Here is a 21,297-nt window from a genome sequence, read left to right as displayed (position 1 = left end):
ACATCTGCCGGAGGAGGGGGAGCTTGGAGCCCTAGGTGAGCTGGGGGCGGGGGGCGCCGCCCATAAAGGGCCAGGCTCCACAGTGCAGGAAAGCCCCCTCCCCACCAAAGAGCCAAACAGATCAGCACATGCCCCGGCTCCCACCCTGCGCAGGTGCATGGGCCTCCCTGTGCCTCAGTTTCCCCTTCTGTAAAATGGAATTAATTCCTGGCACAGTAGTTTTGAGGATTATGTTTTCCCTCTGTTCAAAGGGAACGGGGCAGGGCGGGCTACCCTGAAGGGCAGGAGGGTGCTCTCCTCCCCCATCTCCCAGGGGAAGCTGTGGTCCCTACAGAGCTGGGTGCACCCTCCCCAGAGGTGCCAGGCCCGGGGATGGTGAGGGCTGCGGGAATCCCAGCTGCCTCCAGCGAGGGGGCTCCTATTTTTAGCCCAGGGAGGGAGCGGGGAATTGATACAAAGACTCTCAGGCTCCGCTTGGGGTGCACAGCAGGCCCAGGTTCCGGCTGGGTCCTGGCTGTGTGATCTTAGGTTAGTGCAGACCCCTCTCTGGTCTCCGTTTCTCAAGCTGGGAAATGGGTAGAGCCACCCCAGCCCTGTGAAGCTTCCTGGCCAGACCATCTTGTGGGGCCCCTGTGGGTTTCGGACACCCTCCTCAAAAAAACCAGCCTGACCCTCACCCAGACCCTCAGTCAGTCACTCATCCTGCTGTGTGCTCAGGGGTGAGGGGCGTCCTCTTAAAAGTTCACCCAGATCCCAAACTGCCCACCTTCCCACATATGTTCCTGCTCAAACCTATTCCCACCTCTGGGCCTTTGCACTGGCTGTTCCCCTGCCTGGACTGCCCTTCCTAGGTCGCCCCACGGCCTGTGCCTTCTCCCGATTCAAACTGGAACCTTAGCTCCTCCTCGGAGGGACCCCCCCTGACCTCCCGGTGCCCCCATCACCCACCACATCACCCTGTTTCTCTCCATCAAAAAGCGTCTATTTCAAAACATTTCTGTTTACTTAACCTACTTGGCCTCGCGGGCGGCTGGATCCCCAGCCCAGAGGCCCGCCTGGTACACAGTGGCTGCTCAATACATGTTGGAATGAATCCTCCCTCATCCCACGGGATTTTTGGTGTCTGTCTACACAGAGGTGGAGGGCAACTCGAACTGTTCGCCATCTAGATCTCCAAAAAAAAAAAAGCCTGGAGGGGTGTGCTGGGCGCCGCCATGAACCCCGAGACCCCCACCTTCTGTCGTCACCCACCCTAACCTCCAGCTTGCCTGTCCCTGTGAGCCAGGGTCCATGAAAATGTCATCTTAACTTCCTTTAAAATAGGACGAAAGCGAATATAATAATAAGGAATATAGAATAATGAACCCAGCCGAAATTATATGCGTCTTTATGCCAAATACAGTTTTTAATATTTTTTCATAGAAGGGACCCTCGAAACAAAAGTGCTTGAGGACCCGGGAAATTAGTAGTCCGGCTCTGCTTGACCCATTTTGCAGTGGGGAGACGTTCAGCCAGGGGTCCAGGGTGGGGTACGCCGGGGCCACTCCCCCCGGGCGCTGGGGACACCTTGGTGGGGTCGCCCCGGGGAAGCGAGGACCCTCCACGGGGTGCGCGCGCCACCTGCCGGGCACCTGCGGCGCTGCGGCAGGGGGCGGGGCCAGCGAGGGGCGGGGCCTGCGGAGCCAGCGAGGGGCGGGGCCGGGGGCGGGGCATGCGCCGTCGCGCCGTGACTCCCGCCAGAGGCCGCTAGGTGGCGCCGTCTCACCTGGAAACGTGCCTCCCGGTTCAAAGGGGGAAACTGAGGCCCGCGGAGCCATTTCCTCCTGTTTAGCGCCTTCTGCATGCTCCTCGGCAGAGCTGCTGGACAGCATACGGGTCTCCGGTTAAATCTGAATTTCAGATAAACAGCGAATAATTTTAGGTTTATCCCAAATATGGCATAGAACATACTTATACTAAAATTTTTTTCATTGTTTATCTAAAATTGAAATGACCCTTTCTCATTGTTTATCTGAAATTGAAATGAACCCCTCTCCTTACCCACCCAGACCCCCTGGGCTTATCCTCATATCCGCTGGAGCCCATCCCCACCCTCTCCCAGCATATGCCAGGTCCTGGCAGCCAAAAGATCAGAAGAATGGTCATCACAATGAAATAATAATTGAAAAAATCTCCGTATACCTCGGACCATGTCCCTCCCTGCCTAGAAGCCTGCCATGGCTCCCATGGCCCGCCCTCAGGAAAGACCCAACTCATCCCGCTGTTTGCAAGGTCCCCACCACCTCCGTCCCCACCTCCTCTCCTCTCCCCTCCTCACTCCCCTCCAGCCCCACCCGCCTCCCAGTTATTCCTCAAATCCACCAGACATATCCTGCCTCAGGGCCTTTGCACTGGCCATGCCCTCCATCCAGTGTGCTCTTCCCCCAGCTCCAGGCTCGCTTCACATTTCCCAGACTCACCTCCTCCAGGAAGCCTTCCTGGACTCACCCCCACTAAGGTCGGGCACCTGGTTACTCTCACGGGCACGCATATTCCCTTCATAACCCTTTGACTTCTGTCACTTTGCGTCTCCCTAGGTAGTTTCCCACTTACTGGCCCCGTGGACGACTAGTCAAGGGCTCCATACGGGTGGGGGAAGTGGCTGCCTGGCACAGAGAGCAATGGACGTGAGGATGCACAGAGGGCACGCCCTGGCTCTGCAGTTTTGAAACGGTTCCTCTTCCTGAATGTCCCTTTCAACTCTTTAATGCCATTTTATTTTACTCTTTATTTCCAGGTAACTGTAGCTTCTCGTGCAGCGAGCTCCCCCTCTGCACCAGGCTCCCCGACAGTAACATTTTGCAAAACTGTAGCACAATCTCACAGCCAGGATGGGCGGGGACAGGGTCTGTGGGCCAAGGGGAGGATTTCCCCCTCACGTCCAGCCCGGTCCGAGGCCGGGTCTTGAAGACCAGAACAAGCCAGCTTCGGGCCAGCACGGTGTGATGTCTCTGCCTCTTGGTCTCACATTAACATCTCGGCAAATTTGGATTGTCCGGAGGCCCATGGTGTCCCCAGACAATCTGGGGCCCTTCAAGGGCTTCTCCCACTGGTGGTTCTATTCACCGTGCTCCAGGGAGGACTTATTTATTCAATAACATCCACGACGTTCCCGTCCGGGACTCTGGACCCTCACCAGGTACCAATAATAATAATAATGCCTTACTTCATCAATTTTAAGATACACCTCGTGTTCACGTTTTAATATCTCTGAAGACGTGACGCATCTTGCAATGTTACAGTCGACCTCAAGGCAGCGTGGGGAAACTTCTACTGATGCTTCCTTGAAAGTGCCAACGTCAAAGCATCTCCAATTTCAGGAAATACAGAAATAATAATTACAATATCCATAGCAGCGAACATCAGCAAATTTGCACCACACGTTACAAGAGGACAAAACATTCTCACGACGATTATCTCAGACAAAAATAAAGATATCAATGACACGGTAATAGTAGGTTCAATAGTAGGTTGAACAGGCGCTGTTCAAGCAGCGCCTGTTGCCCCGGGGCCCATCTCCATCCCCAGAGTCGGCTCGGAGAGGGGCAGCGTGTTCCCTCAGGACGCACAGCCTGCGCGGCCCCGCCCCGCCGCTCTCCGGCTTCGGGGTCCCGGCGGGGGCCGGGCGGGCGGCCAGGCGGTGCAGCTCGGCGCGGGGGGCGGCGTCCGAGGGTCCGGGGCGGCGGGGGCGCCGGGGAGCGCAGGGGCAGACGCGGCGGAAGGCCTGGCGGAAGTGGGCGCCCAGAAAGGCGTAGAGCAGCGGGTTCAGCGCCGAGTTGCTGTAGGACATGCAGTGCGCCCAGGTCTTGAGCGCGTAGGCCGCGTAGCTGCGCGGGTGCCAGGCGCCCGCCGGGCCCAGCGCCTGCAGCACCAGGAACAGCTGGATGGGGCCCCAGCAGGCCGCGAAGAGTAGGACCACGGCCGCCACCAGCCGCGAGACCCTGGCCCGCACAGCGCCCGCTCGCTCCGCCTGCAGCCGCCCCTGGGGGTGGGGGAGGCGGTAGGAGGGAATGCTGAGGGCCGGCTGGGGCAATCCCCTCAGAACCCTCCAGCTGCGCCTCCTCCCCCCACGCCCAGCCTGGCCGCGTCCCCCACCCACCCGCCCAGCCGCGCACCTGGAGGGCACTGTCGGCGGGGCGCACGGCGGCCCGGCCCAGGTGGCGCAGCATGGCCCCGTAGCAGGCACAGGTGGCGACCAGCGGCAGCAGGTACAGGGCCAGCAGGTTGTAGAGCGCGAAGGCGCGCTCCAGGGCGCGGCTGGGAAAGGCCTCGCTGCAATAGGTGCGCGGCCCGGGCGAGAGGCGGTGCAGGGCGAGCACTGGAGCCGACACGGCCGCCGAGCCTGCACCACAGGCCCGGCTGAAGGCCTTGCCCGCGGGACGAGGCGCGCTAGGGGGCCAGGGCCCTGGTCTCCCCAAGTGCCTCCCCGGGCAGCGTGCGCTGAGCGCCTCCTAGGTCGCCCCCGTCCGCGCCCTCCGTGGCCCTTCGCAGGGCGCGCTGTTGAGCCCGTTTCCCAGATGCACGACCGAGGCCCGGAGAGGGGCAGTGACTGGGGAGAGGGGGGCGCCCAGGGCACAAGGACTTGTCCCCTCACCTCGCGCGGCCCCCCGCGCTGCACTCACCCACCCAGATGCCGAGGCTGACGGCCAGCGCCACGCGGGGCGTGCGGCGGTGCAGGGCGCGCAGCGGGAACACGGTCACGTACCAGCGGTCCACGCTCATGGCGGTCAGGGTGGCGCACGTGGCCTGCACGGAGACCTGGGAGGCCCGGGAGCCGGGGTGTGGCCCCCTGCCCGGTCTGGGGCCTGCCCTGTCCGCGCCCACTCTGCGGGGCACCCCCAAGTCCAACCACTCAGGCGCACCCTGGACGTGTTGTGGGGGGGTCTCCAGGGGCCACAAGTTGAAGGCACAGGAGATGGGGGGATACCAGAGAGGAGCCCAGATGGTGGGGGTGTGAGGGGGCCATTGGGGGTCCACTGAGACCCCGAGGAAGAGGCAGAGCCATCCTAGGATCAAGGGACAGGTGGGGCAAAAGCCGCAGGGTCAGAGCACCCTCCCTGTGTCCACCGCCACCCACTCCCGCGCCTGTGACCCCCTGTGTGTCCCTCCCCATTGCCCGGATTCTCCTCCCCCACCTGGTCCTGGTTCCATCTCGTCTCACTCACCCACCCAGACTCTATTCCTGCCCCGCCCCCCTCCACGCCGCGCCCCATCCGAGCCCAGGCTCCCCGGCCCCGGCGCCGGCCCCGCCTCGCCCCCACCGGACTCCGCCCCCTCCCTGGCTCCGCCCCGCCCAGACTCCCCACACCCAGACCCCGCCCCCTTCAGGACTCCGCCCCAAGGCTCCTTCTCCCGTCCGGGCTCCGCCCCCGTGGCTCCGCCCCGAGTCCTCTCCCACCCGGACTCCGCCCCCACCCTGACTCCGCCCCCGCCCAGACCCCGCCCCCCAGACCCCGCCCCCGGCTCCCGGGCCGGCTCCGCCGCCCGCGCACCTGCTGAATGTAGTTGACGAACTTGCACATGAAGTCGCCCAGCACCCAGGAGGGCAGCGGGTACAGCAGGGCCGTGAAGGGCACGCAGCACAGCAGGAAGGTCACGTCCGTGGCCGCCAGGTTGGCTGCAGGCGGGCACACGCGGGGCTGGACCTGGGGCGCACGGGCCTCCGCCCCACCCAGCGCCCCTGGCCCAGCCCCCCAGCCCTCGCCTTGTCCGCGTCACCGGCATCCTGGGGCAGGGAAGCTGGGGCGCCCTCCAGTCTCCCCGCTTTACATTTCAAACATCCCCCAAGCACAGGCTTCATGGCCATTCAATCAGCAATCGGCCTCGCTGACCCCTGTCCGGGCTGGGAGAGCCTGAGCAGGCCTCTGCCCCTCTGAGCCTCAGTTTCCTCGTGTGCAGACTGGGGACAGTGGTCATAGAATAGAGAACACCGACTGAGCACTCACCTGTGCCGGGTGGGCCACCCCCATGACACAAATGTGCCAACCAGGCCACTGGGGCAGAGGTCGCAAACTGGGGGCCCGCGGGCCAACTCCTTCTATTCAGGGGACACCGTCTTCTAAGAACCGCATTTCAGGAGGACATCTTCCTCCAGTGACAGGGGCGAGCTCTCCACGCGCCACGCTCTCCAACCTCCCTTTTAACTACTCCGGCCCGCAGGGAACCCTCCAACGCCCGAGTTTGCGACCTGTAGCCTAAGGCACAGGGACACTAGCTCCCGGAGCCCTGCCGGGGAGAGACCTCTGTTCGGGAGGGCCCCGCGCACCGCTAGGGGGCGCCCCGCGCGCTGCGCCCTGGTGGCGACCTCCCGCGTGGCGGGCGGGCACCGCGCAGCGCCCCGGCGCTCACCGATGTAGAAGTTGGTCACCGTCCGCATCCGCTTGTGGCGGCAGACGACGAAGATGACCAGCGAGTTGCCCGTCAGGCCGAGCAGCATCAGCACGGCGAAGAAGAGCGGCACCAACCAGGCGTCCACCGGCCACGGCGCGGGGGCCGGGCCGTCCGAGGCGTTGGCGCCACAGCCCGGGCAGCCCGACGCGTTGGCCGGCGCCCACCAGGACGCGGTGGGCCGGGACGTGGCCGCGACGCGCATGGCTTCGCCGCCCTCTTCCTCCTGGCCGCCCTCCGGGATTGCGCCCCGGGATTGCCGCGGAGACCCTCCTCCTCCCGGCCGCCCGCCGGATATGCGCCCGCGGAACCGGGGAAGGGTCTTGGCTGGAGGGCACTATATCTGGAGGGCGGCTCTGCTGGAGGGCTCCTCTGCTTGCGCCGCAGCCGCCGCGTGTTTATACCCTGCGCCCCCGGCCTCGTCACCGCCTTCCCGCCTCTCCCGCCGCCGCTCCACTCCCTCCCCTGCGCGCCCTCCCTTCGCCCGCCCAGCGCCCCCTCCCCCGTTCCCTCCACCCCCTGCAGGGTCGGGGGGGAGCGCGGGAGGGGGCGGGCTGGAGGGAGGGTGGGGGCGGGGCGCGGGAGGGGTGGGCTGCGTGGAGGCGGCTGTGGCGCCTGGAAGGATGGTACTAACAGGGGATAGAGACTCACGGGCACGAAAAACAGCACAAAGACGCGGGAACGAGGCTCGTGGGGGGCGATGACTCTGACCTTCCGAGGGGCTGGGTTCCAGGAGGGTGGGCCAGGCTGGTGGTGAGGCCAGCCCCCAGTGGGGGCCCTGAGTGTCGCTGAGGCTGCAAGGGGTGGTCCCCGGGACACCAGGGAGCCGTGGAAGGGTCAGGGCAGGGAGGGATGCCCGGGATGTGGCGGTTACAAGATGCCCCTTCTTCAAAGAACTCAACCTCACTGGGACTCCAATTGCTGTCAATCAGACCCCTTAGGGAGTGTCCGCCTCCCCCAGCTGGCAGTGGATGGCAGATACCTGCTCTGGGGACATGGCAGAGGACACCGTTGATCCCGAAAAGCCATGCCCAGAAGTGTACCCCAGATCCCAGCCCATGAGGCACCTGGCAGGGTACCAGGATGTTTGGGCCACTGTGGAGTACTATGCAGCAGAGAAAAAGGTGCTGCTGTGTGTGTAAAAAAAACACCAACAGGGGGAAAAGAAATGAATCATGTGCATGGGCATCAAAGTGCATCGAATATCTCCAGGGGGATGTACGAAGAGCCTGGGGAAGGGGGACAGCCCCCTATTCGCCCTTTTTATGCCTTCTTGACAATGGCCTAGCCAATTGGAAAAGGAAGAAAAGTCCCTCTGGAGCAGTAATGAGCGACAGGTTAGGACGAGGAGACCAAGGTTACTCCCTGGGAGTGGAGGAGCTACTCTGGGGAAGCCACTGGATGGGACAGGCCCGGGAGAGCATTCAGCGGGCGGCTGGACCCTAGAGGTGGGGGCTCTGGGGAGCAACTCATGCCCAGGCCGAGGTCCCTGAGGGCGTTCAGAAGGTGCTGGACAGGTCTCCTGGGAGCCAGGCCCGCGCATCAGGGCAAGGCCCAGGCTGCATCCTCCAGAACTAGCACATTTATCGAGCGGCCCCGTCACCCTGGGACAGAGCAGGAGGCAAACACGCCCACCCCCAGAGCCCCCTCCCAGGCACCCCCCCAGAGGTGTCTTCTCTCCGGACTTGTGTCCCCACTGGTCCCTTTTGCCTCTTTTCACATTTATCTACATGAAGTCACACAGTATATGCTCTTTGAGGTCTTCCCACAGTTCCTCCTTTTTTTTTTCCTTTTTTCCCCCTCGCTCTTTATTTGTTAAAGCAACCAGCTCATTTGTCCTGTGCAATTTCCGCCGGGCTGGATCTGGTGGGTTGCATCCCTGTGGTGTCCCTTAATGTGGTCCCTGGTTCCCCACTTTCCTTGCAGACTGAAGGGGAGGTTCTAGATTCTAGAGTAGGTTTAATTTTCTGCTCGAAACCCTCCCATGGCTCCCCATTGCTCTTGGGACAAAAATCCAGATCTGTCATCACAGGGCCACCAGGCTCACAGGGGAATCCCCCACCACGCCCACCCATCTCCCTGCTCGGGCCACTCTGGATGCCCCAGGGCCTTTGCACTGGCTGTTTCGTCTGCCAGCACACCCTTCCCACTTTTGCAGCTTGCCAGGTCCCCCTCTCAGAGTGTCCTCTTCTCCATCCCACTTGGTGGGGGAGGGGTCTGTCTTGGTCACTCGGGGTCCCCAGAGCCCAGCCCACAGTGGGCATTTGTTAAATGAAGAAAACCTCAAAGGGCAAAGGGGGTGGGGCTGATGCCCTATTTTTATTTATTTTTTTGTGAGGAAGATCGGCCCTGGGCTAACATCCGTGCCCATCTTCCTCCACTTTATATGGGACGCCGCCACAGCATGGCCTGACAAGCGGTGTGTCCATGTGCGCCTGGGATCCGAACCTGCGAACCTCGGGCCGAGGCAGCAGAGCACACGCACCACTTGCGCCACCGGGCCGGCCCCACGACGCCCTATGTTTACAGATGAGTAAACTGAGGCACCAGCTGGGCTCTGGGGCTGCACTTTGATGAGGACGAGGGAGAGGGCGTGGAGGACAGGCCGCGGGGGTGGTGGGTGGAGGTCCAGGGCATTCCTCCATCCCTTGCTCTGAAAAGGATGTCCCCCTCCTGCTGGCGACCCAGGCCTCAGTTTCCTGGTCTGTCCCGGGGCTAGGGGCCCCCTGACCTGCAGCCCAGGGTCTGCCCAGTCCCCCCCAACCCCGCCCCTGCCTCACTTTCCCTGTCCGTCCCCGGGGCTGGTGTCCACCTCCCACGGCAGCCTGCGGTCTGTCCACCTCCCTCCTGCCTCAGTTTCCCGGTCTGTCCCCGGGGCTGGGTGCCCCCCCCTGCACCCCGGGGTCCGCCCACCCCCCTCTTGCCTCAGTTTCCCCGTCCGTGCCCGGGGCTGGATGTCCCCCCCCACCCCCGCATCCCGGGGTCTGCCCGGCCCCTCCCGCCTCAGTTTCCCGGTCCGTCCCCGAGGCTGGGTGTCCTCCCCCGCACCCCGGGTCCGCCCGGCCCCTCCCGCGCCAGGGGCCCGGCCGGCTCGGCCGCCTGTGGCCGCGCCCCCCGACGCCGCAGCCCCGCCCCGGCCCGCCCCCGGCGCCGTCACTTCCTGCCCGGCCGAGAGGCCCTGCCGGGCGCGGCGCGCGGGCCATGGTGGCGCTGGAGACCCCGGAGGGCGGCCCGGAGGCGGCGGCGGCGGCGGGGGGCGCCCCGGGCGGGCGGCGGACGCTGTGAGCCGGCGGGCGGGGGCCGGGCGGGCGCTCCCTGCGGGCTCGGGACCCCCACCCCCGCCCCTCCCGCCGCAGCCCGGGCCGCCCCGCCCCCTTTTCTGGGGGACCCCCTAGATCGGGTGGGGGGACGGGGATTGGGGGGACTTTCTTGTCACCCCGTGTTTCCCCGGGGGATCTCCTCCCAGCGTGTCTGCTGGGGCGGGGGGCGCACCCCGTTTCTGCGTCTGCAGACCCCGGGGTCCCCGCGTCCCGGTGCCGGTGCTGGCCCCCCGCGGGGTCCCGTGCGCCCTGTCCCCGCTGGGTGGGGTGGCGCCGCGCGGGGACCCTGACGCCGTGCGGCGTCGTCCTGAGTGTTCGCCCCCGGGCGGCCCTTCGCGTCCCCGGGCTGGACGTGACCCCACCGCCGGCCTGTTTACTCTTGGGGTCACCGCCCCCCCAAGCCCGGGACACGCGGCTCTGTGTTGATCTCCGGGCGCGCACCCGGGTAAGGGGGTCCGCAGCCCCCGCGGGGCCCCTCTGACCCGAGGCCCCTGGAGCTACCCCATGTGGGTATGTACCCCGGGGGCCCCGATTTTCGAACCTGGGTGTTTACGCAGGACCCCCTGCGTCCACCCTGGGGTCATCTTTGCTGGCGGGCAAGGAGTCCTCTACTCCGTGTCTGCCTCCTCCCTGTGCGGCCTGGGCGGCTTATTCCGCCCTTCTGTGCCTCAGTTTCCCCATCTAGAAAATGAGATGACACCAGTGGCCTCTTCTCAGGGTGGCTGGGGGCCTCTGACCCTGCGCTCGGGGGCGTCCAGCAAAGGGGAGCGCCTGTTCCTCAGTTACGACTGAAACCTCTGCTAATTGTAGTTGTTTTATTATTACTGTAAAGGGTTTAGTGTCTCCTTGCTTTTGTTCTTATTTTATTGTTATTGTCTGTCTCACGACTCTGGTGTCTGTACTGACTGTGGCCCTGGTGTTGTCACCCCGCCCGGGTATCTACCCAGAGCCCACATGCGTCTCTGCAGGTGGGTACCTACCCCACGGAGAGACGATGCCTCTTCCAAGGGCACCCGCCCTCTGGGCCCCTCTGACGGGCCCCCTGCGCCCCCTCGCCTTGCCGTCCTGGGGGCGTGGCCCCTGCAGGGGGACCCCAGTCGCCCCACCCAGCCTGAGTCATCTCCGCTCTGAGCCCTGGGTGGTTTCCTGCTACGGGAAGGAGGTTCCTCTCCACTGGTTCCTGGGGGAGGGGCTGGTGCCCAGAAGGGGCATCTCTGCCCGGCCAGAGGGTCCGAGTCCCCTATTTCAGGGGGCAGGACGGGGGGAGGCGAAGGGGCCTGTCTCCCCAAAGCCAGCCTGGCTTAGCAGCTGGTCACCGCGGGGCCCGTCCGCCCCCGATGGATGCTGGCTCCTTCCTCGGTGAAAACATTTCCCCAGGCCTGCTGGGTCCAGGAAGCCTCAGCTGCCCTGGCTGGGGCCTCAGTTTCCCCGTCTATGAAGTGGTCTCTCTGGGTGGCATGGGAAGCAGATGAACTGGCCCTTGGGAGAGTGTGTAAACAGAAGTTCAAGGATTCATTCAACAAAGAGCTGTTGAGAAACTGCGACCCCGTCCTGTCCCCTCCTCCCCCCAGCCCCTTAAGTCGAGATTAAGGAGTAAACAGGTACACGGGTCAGCTGGTTCCGGACACCAGCTGGTGAAGGAGGAAGACAGCTGATCAGGTGGCGAGTGGAGGGCGGGGTGGCTTCTGGGGAAGGTGACATTGAGCAGAGACCAGAATGACCTTCAGGCAGAGGGCTCAGCGTGTGCAAAGGCCCTGAGGCAGGGAGTTGGAGGCACAGGGAAAGGCCTCCCGCGCTCGCGGCTGGAGGGGCAGAGTGGCAGCAGGTGGGGGCGGGCGTCGATGTTTTGACGTGTAGACATTTTATGTCAAGTTTATGCTGGTGTCCAGCCCTCGCCCCCAGCCTGCCCACAAATCTGGCTGGGTGTTCGCGATGCTGCTTCTGCCCTGCCCCCTTCCGCACGGTACTTTCCGTCTCTCGAGTGGGGTCCAGGCCCTGCGGTCTGCCCCAGAGGCCACATGTTTCTGGTTGAAGCCAGCAAGCACGAACTGGCGGTGGGATTCATTTCCGGTGCTCAGCTCAGCGACTGAGGCCCATGAGAGAGGGTAGTGAGCCCCCCAATGCTTGTGGGACGACCCACGGGGCCCAGGGACGGGACAGCCAGGCCCAGGAGGAGCTGGGCCCTGCCCGAGGGTGCTGGGGAGCCACGCACAGTGGTGGAGCAGGGGAGGGGCCACTTGGGTCTCTGGGGGTCTGGGCGGAGAAGCCAGGTGGGCTGTGGTCTCTGTGGGCCCAGAGGGAAGCAAGAGGGCTGAGGGTTCCAGCCGTCTCCCGGGTCCCGCCCTGCTCTGGGCCATCCCGATGGCTCTCCCCGGATGTGGCCTCTGTTATCGGCCCCACCAGGCGGCCATCCTGGACTCCGTCCAGCTGCCGGGGTGGAGACACCGGGTCCAGCCTCAGAGTCGTTGTCTCTGTGCCGACTTGAGTCACCGTGTCGCGTCCCAGTGGCCCTTTTTGCAGCTGTGGGATCCTGGGACAGTGACCTTGCACCTCCATTTGCAAACCTGGATAATGGGCACCAAAATAATAGTCCCTGCCTCTTGGAGGCGATGGTGAGTGAAGGTGAAGGCTCAACCGGGGACGTTGCTGTGATCAGTGGTGTGGCTGAGGGAGTGAGCTCCCCGTCACAAGAGGAAACCAAGCAGGTCACAGCTGGGTCATGGAGGCGGGTGTTTGCCCCAGTCCCTCTTGGCTCTGAGTATCTCCTCCCAGACCCACGGGCACCTGCAGGGGCCATTCTGATCCCCACTTTGCAGAGAGAGAGAGAAAGCTGAGGCTACACAGGGAAGCATCATAGCTGGGATTCAAACTCGGGGCTGAGATCCCAGGGCCCGACCCAGGACTGACCAGTACCAGTGCACGCGTGGGTTTACCCATCAGACCCTGGTGTGTAGATGTGTACCTGCCCCATGCTGACCTCAGCCAGCCTGGTCTCGTCAGCCTGCTTGCTTTTCCGTTGAGATATAACGGCCTTCCTGTCAGGTGGAAAAACTTAATTCTGGGTGCTCTTTACATATGGATAGACCCCCTGAGCTGGGCTTCGCTGCTGACCCCTTTGAGGCCTCTTGTCTCCTCCGTCCTGGAGTTTCACGGCCTTTTCTAGAGCCTGTCGGTGCTTCGGGGGAGGGGTCAGGCTGCTGTTGCTGATTTGTGTTTTGGGAACTTTGAACACTGGGAAAGTCTGGGTGGCACTTTGGCCTCCGGGTTCTGCTCGTTCTTGGAATCGTGGGATTTTTGGAGAACTGATTCGATGGCTATTTTTAAAGTGACTACTAGGTGCCAGGCTTGGCCACGAGTGGCGGGGTACGGCAGGCACCACACCCTGCCCTAGTGGAGTCATGATGTAGTGGGAGGGGTGGGTGGAGTCGGTGGGGTGGGAGGTTCTGGCGAGCAGTGGGGTGTGAAGTGGAAGGGGCCGGAGTCTCACGGACGAGGTTTGACCGGAACCTGAAAGCTGATGGGCGAGGGGGCTGGTCCTAGTCCGGAGGGGCGGGCGCCTGGCAGGGGCACAGCCCGTGCAAAGGCCCGGAGGTGGGCCGGGGCCTGGTGCACTGGAGGAGCCTCGGGGAGGTGTGTGGCTGGAGCAGGGTGACCCAGGGCGAGGGGGTTAGCAGATGGGGCGGGGGGATCCTGACACCCCCACCCTCGAGGGCCAGAGTCCACCATCGCCCGCAGTGTGAGGGGTTCTGGGGTCTGGGGGTCGTCGGGGCTGGCCAGGAAAGCTGTGCAGCTTGTCTTTGCCGGAAGATTCCACCTGAGAGCCCCTCCCCTCCCGCTCCTGTGGCTGCTGGCGCCTGGCCTGGGGTCCCCAGCGGGAGGCCTGGCTCTGCGGCTAATCCGTCCCCACAATTAACGCCATTTGCTCCGAGGACGGAGATTAGCTGCGAGGGGGCCACTCCAGCCGCCTCCCGGGGCCTGGCCCCCAGGCACATTCCGGGGGGGGACTCGGGGGGCAGGGGGGCTCAGGGGCCGCGTCCTGGCTTCTCTCCTGCTGGGGTGGGGGACGCGCCGTGAAATCAGGGCTCCCGAGGACCTCCTGGAGGAGGGAGACTCAGGGCCTGGGGGCAGGGAGCAGCTTTTCTCAGCCGCCCACCCACTGTGTGACTCCGGGCAAGTGTCTTCTCCTCTCTGAGCCTCAGTTTACTCGTCTGTCCTCACCGTTGTAGCTGCCTCCCCCGTGACGTGATGATGAAACAAAATGAAACTTTGAGGGTCCGGGGCTCCACGCGTGGTGGAGGGTGAGCTCCCCGTCACCGGGGGAAACCAAGCAGGGGGTGGCCACGGTACAGCGGCGATGGTAGGGTTCTGCCTGGGGGCCTGGCCCGTCTCCTCAGCCTGGAGGACTGACCCCCACCCCTCCCGGCCCACAGGCCCCTTCCCGGATGCCTGCCCGCTCTAACCGGCTCCCAGGTGAAGAGGTTCTCGGCCTCCAAGCGGAAGCAGCACTTCATCAACCAGGCTGTGCGGAACTCGGACCTCGTGCCCAAGGCGAAGGGGAGGAAGAGCCTCCAGCGCCTGGAGAACAGTGAGCGGGGGTCGGGGGGCACCTCCCGGGGTCCCCTAGGCTGCAGATGAGAATGGTGTGCATGTCGGCATTATCTGTGGCCCTTACCATGAGCCTGGCTCTGAGCTGGACAGTGCTGGGGCTGGGCCAGAGGGAGCTCTGGGCACTGGAGCTGGGGCTTTAAAGGATGTATAGGAGTTCAACAAGCCAGGGAGTGGTAGAAGGGGTTCTGGAGGCTGGACAGTTTCTGTGCTTTTGGGGAAGGACAGTTGGAGCATGGAGGTGGGGAGGCTGGTGTGAGCCAGGGAGTAAACACCCTAAATATAGAGGCTGGGGGAGGAAAGATGGTCCTCAGGTCCCCGTGGAGCCTGGCGGGCCCAGAATGCCACCCCCCAGCCCAGAGACCGTCTGTTTCCACTAGCCCAGTACCTGCTGACCCTGCTGGAGACAGATGGGGGCACACCTGGTCTGGAGGATGGGGACCTGGCACCCCCAGCGGCACCCGGCATCTTCGCGGAGGCCTGCAGCAATGAGACCTACGTCGAGGTGGGCCCCGCACCCTCCTCGCTGCTGCCTCTGCTCGGGCCGCACTGGCCTCTTCTTGCTTCTCGCTCCTGCCCCTGGGCATTGCCCATGCTGGTCCCTCCACCGGAGCACGCATCCCCCCTGGTCCCCTGATGAATGCCCCCTCCGTCTCCCTTGGGGTCCACATCCCACCCCAGAACCTTCCAGTGCCCGTGATTCATCTGCTCATCACTTGGAATTACTTACTCGGTCAGGGGTGCATTTGGTCCATATGGATGCCCCGCCCCAGACAGGTGGGTCCACAGGTGCCCCATGAACTGGCGGGCCCAGTGGGCCAGCGTGTCCACAAGGAGTATTTCCATGCACGTGGGGCCCTCCGTGTGCACTGGCCGAATGCGGAACCTGAGGCCAGAGCCGCGCAGTCGTTAGCCCTGGACCTGCCCGCCTCTCTTGCAGGTCTGGAACGACTTCATGAACCGCTCCGGGGAGGAGCAGGAGCGGGTGCTCCGCTACCTGGAGGATGAGGGCAGGAGCAAGACGCGGAGGAGGGGGCCCGGCCGGGGGGAGGACCGGCGGAGAGGTGCGGGCCTGGAAGGGGCTGGGAGACCGGAGGGGCGGATGGGGCCTGGCCGAGCATTGTGGGCGGGGCTGGGGGCTGGGGGAGGAGCCTGGTGTGTGGGCGGGGCCCAGGGGCGGGTGGGGAGGAGCCTGGTGTGGGTGGGGTGGAGACACAGGGGAGGGGCCTGGTGTGTTGGGGCCGGGGGCCGGCCTCACCGGCTGCCCCACACTTTGGACTCTTGCAGAGGACCCGGCCTACACGCCCCGCGAGTGCTTCCAGCGCATCAGCCGGCGTCTGCGAGCCATCCTCAAGCGCAGCCGCATCCCCATGGTGAGTACCAGGCTGGGCCTCCTCTGTCCCCACCCGCCTGGTCTTTTTTGATGGCCTTTTTACCCCAACTTCTCAACTGAGGGTGGGGCGAGGGGAGACTGGTTACCCGGTGTGCCATGGTGTCATGGAGACAGGGCGAGATACAGACCAGTGTGATCAGAGTGTAGGACCCAGGGCCAGGCAAGGGCTCTCCTTGAGGATGGGAGTGGCAGGGGCAAGGAAGGTGGGCACTGTAGGATGTGTAGAAGTTCACCAGGCAGAAGGTGCAGGCGTTCAAAGATATGGAGATGTCTAAGTACCTAGTATCCTCGGAAACAGGTAGCCTCATGTAGCAGGTCAGAGGCCACATTTGAACCCAGGGCTTTGAACTCTGGACTCTGCCCTGGGCCTGGGGGTCCTGGACAGCCTGCCCAGGGTCCCACAGTCAGCCTGACCCCGGGGCCCGTCTCTCCTGCAGGAAACGCTGGAGACCTGGGAGGAGCGGCTGCTCAGGTTCTTCTCCGTGTCCCCCCAGGCCGTGTACACGGCCATGCTGGACAACAGGTGACCGGGTTGGGGCGGGCACAGCGGGATCCCCGGGTGTCCGGCTCTGGCCCTCGGCCCCTCACCGCCCCTTCCTCCACAGCTTCGAGAGGCTCCTGCTTCACGCCGTCTGCCAGTACATGGACCTCATCTCGGCCAGTAAGTGCCTGGCGGCCCCCAGACCCCAGCTGGCCGATTGAGCCCGGGGACACCGAGGCCGGGGTTACACGGGGTCTGGTTCCTCCACGGGAGCAGAGGGTTGGCAGTGGCTCTGCGTTAATTCACCAGAAGCTCCCTGTGCGCCTGGCCCCACGCTGGGTGACGCTGTGGCCACAGACACCCCTCAGTCCGCCTCTTCAGGGCCGAGAGCAGAGAGGGGCCTGGGGGATGAGGCTGGGCCCCCAGGGACCCTGAGATGAGATGAGGGGACCCCAGTGTCTGCAGCGTTCTCATTTAGCCGTTGTCTCCTCCACTGTGCCACACGTGTGACTTCCACCAAGTGCCCCCTGCCGGGGCCTGTGTCCCCGCTTTTACAGCCCCCCAGGGAGGGTCCTCGCAGGCCCCTGCTGGCCCTGGGCGCCCCATCGGGTCCTCGCTCCCCACGCCTGTCTCTCCGCCTCCTGCCCGGAGTTGCTAAGGAGACGGTTTCCATGGCAACCTCTGGATGCCTCCTGCGGCCCCCACGCCCGCCTTTGTTCCCACAGACTCGGGCGGAGGGGCCGGGCCGGGGGTGCTTCTCTGCAAAGGTGGGGACTCACTCGCCCCGCTGGCGCCTCGCGCAGGTGCTGACCTGGAGGGCAGGCGGCAGATGAAGGTCAGCAATCGGCACCTGGACTTCCTGCCGCCCGGGCTGCTCCTCTCCGCCTACCTGGAGCAGCGCAGCTGATGGCGGCCCGCCGGGCCCCGCCCACCGCCTCCCCGGCACCGGACCTTCCGTGCCACCCGCCAGAATATCTTCATTATTTTTAGAATTCGTCTTTGGAAACGTCATCTTCCCCTTGGGGTGGCTCTCTCTCACCCCAGCCCCCTCCCTGCCCAGCCCTTCCAGATAAATTCTGGTGGCTGGGGCTGCTCTGGCCTTTCCAGGCCCCATAGCTCCTCGCTCTGGGACTTGTATTTGGGCGGGGAGACCGGGCCTGGTCACTTCCATGTTCCTTCTTCGTTCAGCTTTCTCCGTCCAGTCTGAGGCTTAAGCGAGGAGGGAGAGGCTGGCTTTTTATCACTTTTAATGAATTTGGTGTGATTTGTTGTAGATTTTTAAATTTCCCTTTTGGGAAGAAAAACCAAACTCGCCCCAACTGATAAATCGGGGGGCTTTGTTCCAGTCCCTGCTTGACACCCCCCTCCCAGTTTTTGGCTTGGATGGGGGGGGTCTCTGGGGCCTCGTCCCCCGCCCTGGGAGTGTTACGTCTTGTGTGTGCGTGCGCGTGCCCCACGACCCAGGACGGAAGCTGCGTTTTAAAGGCTGGTTTTACTCTCTTTTTGGAATGTGTGTTGTCCCCCGCTGGTGTCTTTTGGTGGCTCTTGGGGCCCTGTCTGCTGTATACCCTGCCCTTCCCCATTTTTCTCCCGTCTTTTCCTACTGGGAGTCCGGGACTTCCAGCCAGAAGCCTCCGCCCTTGGACTACCCGGTTCCCTTTCCATGTTCCCCAGCCTGTTGCTTTGGGGTGTCCTCCGGCGGGCCACCTGGCCTGGCCCGGCCCCCGAGAGCAGGGCTGCCCCCCCCCCGCCCCCGGTGTGTGGCTAGCTGTGCTTTGGGAAGAGTGGAGAGTCAATAAATTTCTGGTGCTCTTGTCTCAGCTGTGGGGTTCCCTTTGGTGCGGGGCTGGGGGCGCAGGAGGCTCGGGATCGCTGGGGTCCTGGTCATTGAGGCTGTAGGCTCGGGGATGGGGCTTGGCACTGAGTGACGCCCCAGGGGTGAGGCGGGTGTCCGGGGAGACTGCCGGGAGCATCGGGGGCTCGCTCTGCCCCGCTGGCTCGTCCCCCTCCCGGGAGCCCAGGTTCAGACCCAGCTCCGCCACTTCCCGGCTGTGTGACCTCCAAAAAGTCACTCGTGTGAGCTTCCTGGGGACAGAGTACCCCACACTGAGGCTTAAAACCACAGGAATACACTGTCTCCAGTTCTGGAGCCCAGACATCTGAGGTCACGGTGTCGCAGGGCCGTGCTCCCTCCGGAGGCTCCCTCCCGCCTCTCCCAGCCTCTGAGGCTCAGGCGTCCTGGGCTTGTGGCCGCGTCCCTCCATCTCTGCCTCCGTCGTCACGTGGACTCTCCCTGCGTGTGTCTGGGACTGGCCGGTGTCCTGCAGGACGTCCCCAGCCTGGGTTTTCTCATGATCGGACAAAGGGACGTGCCCTGTCATCGCGCCACATCGGGGTCCCTGCTGTCCTCGCGGCTTCTCCCTGCTGACGGGGACCCTGACCTCCTGGTGGAGGGGCGCTACTCGGGCCCTGCACTGGGGGGTCCCTGCCCCTCCACACTGTCCTCGGGAAGCGGTCTTCATGAGGGCAGAGCCTCTGCCTGATTTACTGGGAATTCCACAGGGGAGGACTGTCTCTTCTCCACGTGTGTTTATTCAACCACATACACGACGAGGCTCGAGGGGGTATTTACTTTCTGGTCTGGGTTATAATCCAACATCACTTTATTTCGTTGCTCAGACTGTTGCGGGTTTGGCGGCCGAGAGCTCCTTCAGCAGCTCCTTGTCTCTCGGAGGCCCCCATCCCGGTGGGGTTTTTAGTTTGTGAGTCCGGCCTGACTTTCTGGGCTTCAGGGTGCGCGGCTCCTCCCACCCGGGCCCGGATTCGAAGCCAGCGTGGGGCGCTGGGGGCGCTGTCTTCCGTGTGAACGGACATTTACAAAGTTTTAAAGATAGATGCTGGAGGAGGGAAACCCAAATGGCTGGGAGGAGGACAAAAGGAGATACTGGGTCACCAGCTGGGAGGCCCCGTCTGTGAAGGGCACGAATTCCCAGTTCCCAGGGGACAGGGCTGGGCCGCAGGGCGGGCATGCGGGGCCTCTGGGGGCGCCCACTGGCTGCCCTTCCAGTCTCGCGGTTGCCACTGTGGGGCGGTGGGCTTCCTTCCACCCATTTTCCCCAGCTCCGTTCCCAAGAACCAGGCCTTTGCCCAGGCAGTGCCTTCTGCCCAGTGTGCCCTTCCCTGCAATCCCAGGAGGGCTTCCTGGAGAAGACCTTCCAATTGGGGAGAGTCGGGCAGGAATAGAAGCAGCTTTTGGAGGAGGAACTGGGGATGGGGTTTGAATCCAGAAGGGCCCTCGACTGGGCAAGTCACCATGTTTATCAGAGCCTCAGTTTCCCCAGCTATGAAAAACAGAAATGTAAAGCATGGGACAAGAGACCCCGAAGAGCCAAAGGAATCCTGAGAAAAAAGAACTTATGTGCACATGTTAATCTTTGACAAAGGAGCCAAGAACATACGATGGAGAAAGGAAAGTCTCTTCAACAAATGGTGTTGGGAAAACTGGACAGCCACATGCAAAAGAATGAAAATAGATCATCATCTTACACCATACACAAATTAACTCAATATAGATTAAAGAGTTGAATGTAAGACATGAAAACAAAACTCCTAGAAGAAAATATAGGCAGTACACTCTCTGACATTGGTCTTAGCAGCATCATTTCGAATTCCATGTCTCCTCAGGCAAGGGAAACAAAAGAAAAAATAAACAAATGGGACTTCATCTGACCAAAGAGCTCCTGCAAAGCAAAGGAAACAATGAACAAAACGAAAAGATGATCTAACAATTGGGAAAAGATATTTGCAAACCATATATCCCACAAGGGGTTAATCTCTGTAATATATAAAGAACTCACACAACTCAACAACAAAAACACAAACAACCCAATTTAAAAATGGGCAGAGGATATGAACAGACATTTTTCATAGAGATGACTAACAGACACATGAAAAGATGTTCAACATCATTAACTATCAGGGAAATGCAAATAAAAACTACACTGAGATACCACCTCACGCCTGTCAGAATGGCTATAATTAACAAGACAGGAAACAACAAGTGTTGGAGAGGATGTGGAGAGAAGGGAACCCTCACGAACTGCTGGTGAGAGTGCAAACTGGTGCAGCCACTATGGAAAACAGTATGGAGATGCCTCAAAAAGTTAAGAATAGAGATACCATACGATCCAGCTATTCCACTGCTGGGTATTTATCCAAAGAACATGAAAAAACAAATACATAAAGATACATGCACCCCTATGTTCATCACAGCGTTATTCACAATAGACAAGACTTGGAAGCAACCTAAGTGCCCATCAAGGGAAGAATAGATAAAGAAGATGTGGTATATACACACCATGGAATATCACTCAGTGATAAAAAAGATGAAGTCATGCCATTTGCAACAACGTGGATGGACCTTGAGGGTATTATGTTAAGCGAAATAAGCCAGACAGAGAAAGACAAACACCGCCTGGTTTCACTCATATGTGGAAGATAAACAAACACATAAATTTGGAGGAGATTGGTGGTTACCAGAGAGGCAGGGTGTGGGAGGAGGGTAACACGGGTAAAGGGGCACAGGTGCACAGTGACGGATGATAACTAGTCTTTGGGTGGTGAACACTGTGTCTTCTACACAGAAATCGAAATATAACGATGTATACCTGAAATTTATACAATGTTGTAAACCAATGTGACCTCAATAGAAGGAAAAAAAAAAAAGAAATGTAAAGCAAATGCGAATGGGACCAGCTTTTGGAGGAGTCCGGGATGGGGTTTGCAGCCAGAAGGGCCCTCGATTGGGTAAGTCACTTGGCTTATCAAGCCTCAGTTTCCCCACCCGTAGATATCAGAAAAAGTTTCTCTACCTGCGGATACCAGAAAAACAAGGCGCAAAATATGGAACGCTTCACGAATTTGCGTGTCATCCTTGCGCAGGGGCCATGCTAATCTTCTCTGTATCGTTCCAATTTTAGTATATGTGCTGCCGAAGCGAGCACGAACCTCAGTTTACCCAGAGAGATATTTATAGTGCAAACTATCAATAACTTTACACTAAGGGTGAATTT

The 21,297-nt window shown here is 61.9% G+C and overlaps 2 protein-coding genes and 1 non-coding gene across 4 annotated transcripts; 1 reads left to right on the top strand and 2 right to left on the bottom strand.

Annotated features, from left to right (window-relative positions):
* Window positions 1-3,526: 3,526 nt before the first annotated feature.
* On the bottom strand, window positions 3,527-6,772 carry KISS1R (KISS1 receptor). The gene is given in 6 exon segments (XM_058537769.1): window positions 3,527-3,621; window positions 3,623-4,021; window positions 4,155-4,381; window positions 4,662-4,797; window positions 5,532-5,656; window positions 6,388-6,772. Coding segments are annotated over 6 exon segments (1,155 nt in total). The 5' UTR covers window positions 6,632-6,772; the 3' UTR covers window positions 3,527-3,597.
* A 2,829-nt stretch (window positions 6,773-9,601) lies between these two features.
* On the top strand, window positions 9,602-18,045 carry R3HDM4 (R3H domain containing 4). 2 transcript variants are annotated; one of them, XM_058537773.1, is made up of 9 exons: window positions 9,602-9,707; window positions 13,973-14,044; window positions 14,177-14,331; window positions 14,732-14,856; window positions 15,292-15,415; window positions 15,639-15,724; window positions 16,182-16,267; window positions 16,350-16,405; window positions 17,029-18,045. In XM_058537773.1, the coding sequence occupies exons 1-9, from the start codon at window positions 9,628-9,630 to the stop codon at window positions 17,130-17,132; spliced, it is 888 nt and encodes a 295-aa protein (XP_058393756.1). In that variant the 5' UTR covers window positions 9,602-9,627; the 3' UTR covers window positions 17,133-18,045. The 2 variants fall into 2 exon arrangements, with proteins under 2 accessions (XP_058393756.1, XP_058393757.1); XM_058537774.1 differs by lacking the exon at window positions 13,973-14,044.
* A 3,076-nt stretch (window positions 18,046-21,121) lies between these two features.
* On the bottom strand, window positions 21,122-21,228 carry LOC131403485 (U6 spliceosomal RNA). The gene has a single exon (XR_009219377.1). It is a non-coding gene; the product is annotated as a U6 spliceosomal RNA (small nuclear RNA).
* Between the last annotated feature and the right edge of the window lie 69 nt (window positions 21,229-21,297).

This window comes from Diceros bicornis, unplaced genomic scaffold, assembly GCF_020826845.1.
Source record: "Diceros bicornis minor isolate mBicDic1 unplaced genomic scaffold, mDicBic1.mat.cur scaffold_67_ctg1, whole genome shotgun sequence".
Lineage (NCBI taxonomy): Eukaryota > Metazoa > Chordata > Mammalia > Perissodactyla > Rhinocerotidae > Diceros > Diceros bicornis.
The sequence above is the reverse complement of the archived record's forward strand: the minus strand, read 5'-3'. Positions and strand labels throughout refer to the sequence as shown.

What these genes read in the sequence shown, in the direction of transcription:
- R3HDM4 (XM_058537773.1), top strand. Translation starts at nt 9,628, where the DNA reads ATGGTGGCGCTGGAGACCCCGGAGGGCGGCCCGGAGGCGGCGGCGGCG. An exon ending in GCAATGAGACCTACGTCGAG is followed by an intron (nt 14,857 to 15,291) that starts GTGGGCCCCGCA and finishes CCTCTCTTGCAG; the next exon opens with GTCTGGAACGACTTCATGAA. An exon ending in ACGGCCATGCTGGACAACAG is followed by an intron (nt 16,268 to 16,349) that starts GTGACCGGGTTG and finishes CTTCCTCCACAG; the next exon opens with CTTCGAGAGGCTCCTGCTTC.